At 50.4% G+C, this 2,014-nt stretch overlaps 1 protein-coding gene across 1 annotated transcript; it reads left to right on the plus strand.

Moving 5' to 3' along the window:
* Positions 1 to 964: 964 nt before the first annotated feature.
* On the plus strand, positions 965 to 1,795 carry EMH_0030770 (uncharacterized protein; the record flags this gene model as incomplete). Its single annotated transcript, XM_013494448.1, has 1 exon — positions 965 to 1,795. One exon carries the CDS (start codon positions 965 to 967, stop codon positions 1,793 to 1,795), a length of 831 nt encoding a protein of 276 aa, XP_013349902.1.
* Between the last annotated feature and the right edge of the window lie 219 nt (positions 1,796 to 2,014).

The raw sequence follows: 2,014 nt of genomic DNA on the forward strand, positions 1-2,014 counted from the left end.
GGTCAAGCCAAGAAGTGCGTTGAGTTAGCAGCATTCGATTGTAGGCCCCATCTACAGATGGCGGGGCCGGCAGCAGCAGAAGAGGAATGCATCCAGGAGGGGCTAAGGGGATCTAATTCCCTCCAGTGGCATGAAAGCCATTGAAATTAACTGGAGGAGAAGAGGAAAAGACACAACCCTTGAGGAGAGAGGTAGAACAAAACACCGCACGGCGGTGATGTCTAAATGAATAAACCTCAATGATTTAGCGTCTGAGGCAATGGAATACAATATGATGAGAGGCCATCAGACTGAGCGGCTCTTATATATACATTCAGCCTTCAGATCTAAAGTAATACAAGTCTGTTCAGCTGTGGCTGCTGGCTGTGTATACAGTGCGGGGGGTGGAAGAGTGGGCGTCGTGACAGTTGAAATGGGGGAATGGAATAGAATGCAAAGTAATTCAAACCAAGACGCCATTTAATTGTCATTACTTTAGATCTTACAAAGTATATTTCAGTGGAGCTGCTTACTCAGACCTTGTTAGCCTTGCTCGCGTAGCAGGGGCCCCCGCTGCAGCCGACGGGGGCCCCTCCGCCTGCGTGATCATGTGCTCGTTTTTATGTGTTCGCAGTTAAAGTTCCTTCAATTATCCATTACTTCGAAGAATTTCATAACTTCTCTTCCAGTAGAGCATTGTGCCCTTCAGGAGGTGTATTTTTTCTCGTGAACCTGCCGTTCAGGGTTTAGGGGCCCTCCAGTTTTCCTCTTGTTTCTGTAGGTATGCGATTCCATCACGAGTTGTTCTTGTATATATGTTCTTGCGCAATGATCAGCATTGGATGTAACGCTGTTCAAGCCCATGGCTGTTATCCGCCTCTCGGCGCAGTTTGAGGTGAAGAGGCAAGCCTTGGGGTGTATGGGGTATGCAACTGGAGTTGCGCGTCTCAGTGAATGAGGCATTTATTTTCTTCTAAAGACTACTATGGCAGCCGTGCTGCTGTTGCTGCACTGGCTGACCAGTTCAATGGCGTGCGCAGCAGCGCCCCTTCTGCTGTCTGTACAGCCCCCCATTCGGTCCTTGCCTCCTCCTGCCGGCATTACTGCTATCACTCATTTTGCTGAATACTCTGGGGGGGCCGCGCTGTCATTCCTTCTCTACAGCAGCCCCACGGCTTCCAGCAGGGCAACCCCCTGTCCCCCCAGCAGCCTATACAGGGCCCCGTCCGCGCGGCTTGAGCGGCACTGCAGCAACACACAGCTGTTTGCATGCAGGCCGCGTCCTAAGAAGGAGAAGGCAAGGCGAAATTACCGCATTGCAATGCAACAGAAACAAAAGCGCGAAGAACGGCAGCTGCGCCGCCGCCAGCAGCTGGAGATATTCAAGGCGCATCAACGGTTGTTGTTGGCTTCAGAAGGAGGTACGGACTCAAGCAGCGACGAAGAAAAGCACCAAAAACAAAGACAAGCAACAGCGAGCTTGTTCAGTATAGACGGGCCTCTCTTGGGGGGCGGTGATGCAGTAAGAAACAACACCAATAACAACAACAGCAGCATTAAAGGCATTCCTCAGTATCCTCTCGCCGCTCGCATCAACTATAGGCTGGTAGGGGGCACCTGGAGACGAGCGAAGGGACAGGCGAAGTATGTGAAACTTTCGGGGGCTGAGCTAGCCGCTGCTGTCTTTGCTGGGCTGCCTGAAGAAGAAGTAGCAGCGGCTGTAGCGAAGGCAAAACGCCAAGATGAGGGGTTTATGGACTTAGAGGCGTATGATGAATCCGGCACACAACACACCACTCTGGAGGGCCTCAACTAAAACGATTGGTTTTCCGCTTTATAAATATATTTAATACAAGTTCAAAACCCCCCAATAATGTGCACAACTGGCTATTGTTTTTTTTAATATGTGGGCTGCGAACGGACAGCGATTTGGGCAACAAGGGGCAGACGGGATGATCTGATGAATTTAGGGTTTAGGGTTTAGGGTTTAGGATCCAGTGGTTTTCGTATTTGCACTGCAATGTTCCGTTTTAGA

This window comes from Eimeria mitis, genomic scaffold (genome assembly GCF_000499745.2).
Source record: "Eimeria mitis Houghton genomic scaffold, Emh_scaff1163, whole genome shotgun sequence".
NCBI lineage: Eukaryota > Apicomplexa > Conoidasida > Eucoccidiorida > Eimeriidae > Eimeria > Eimeria mitis.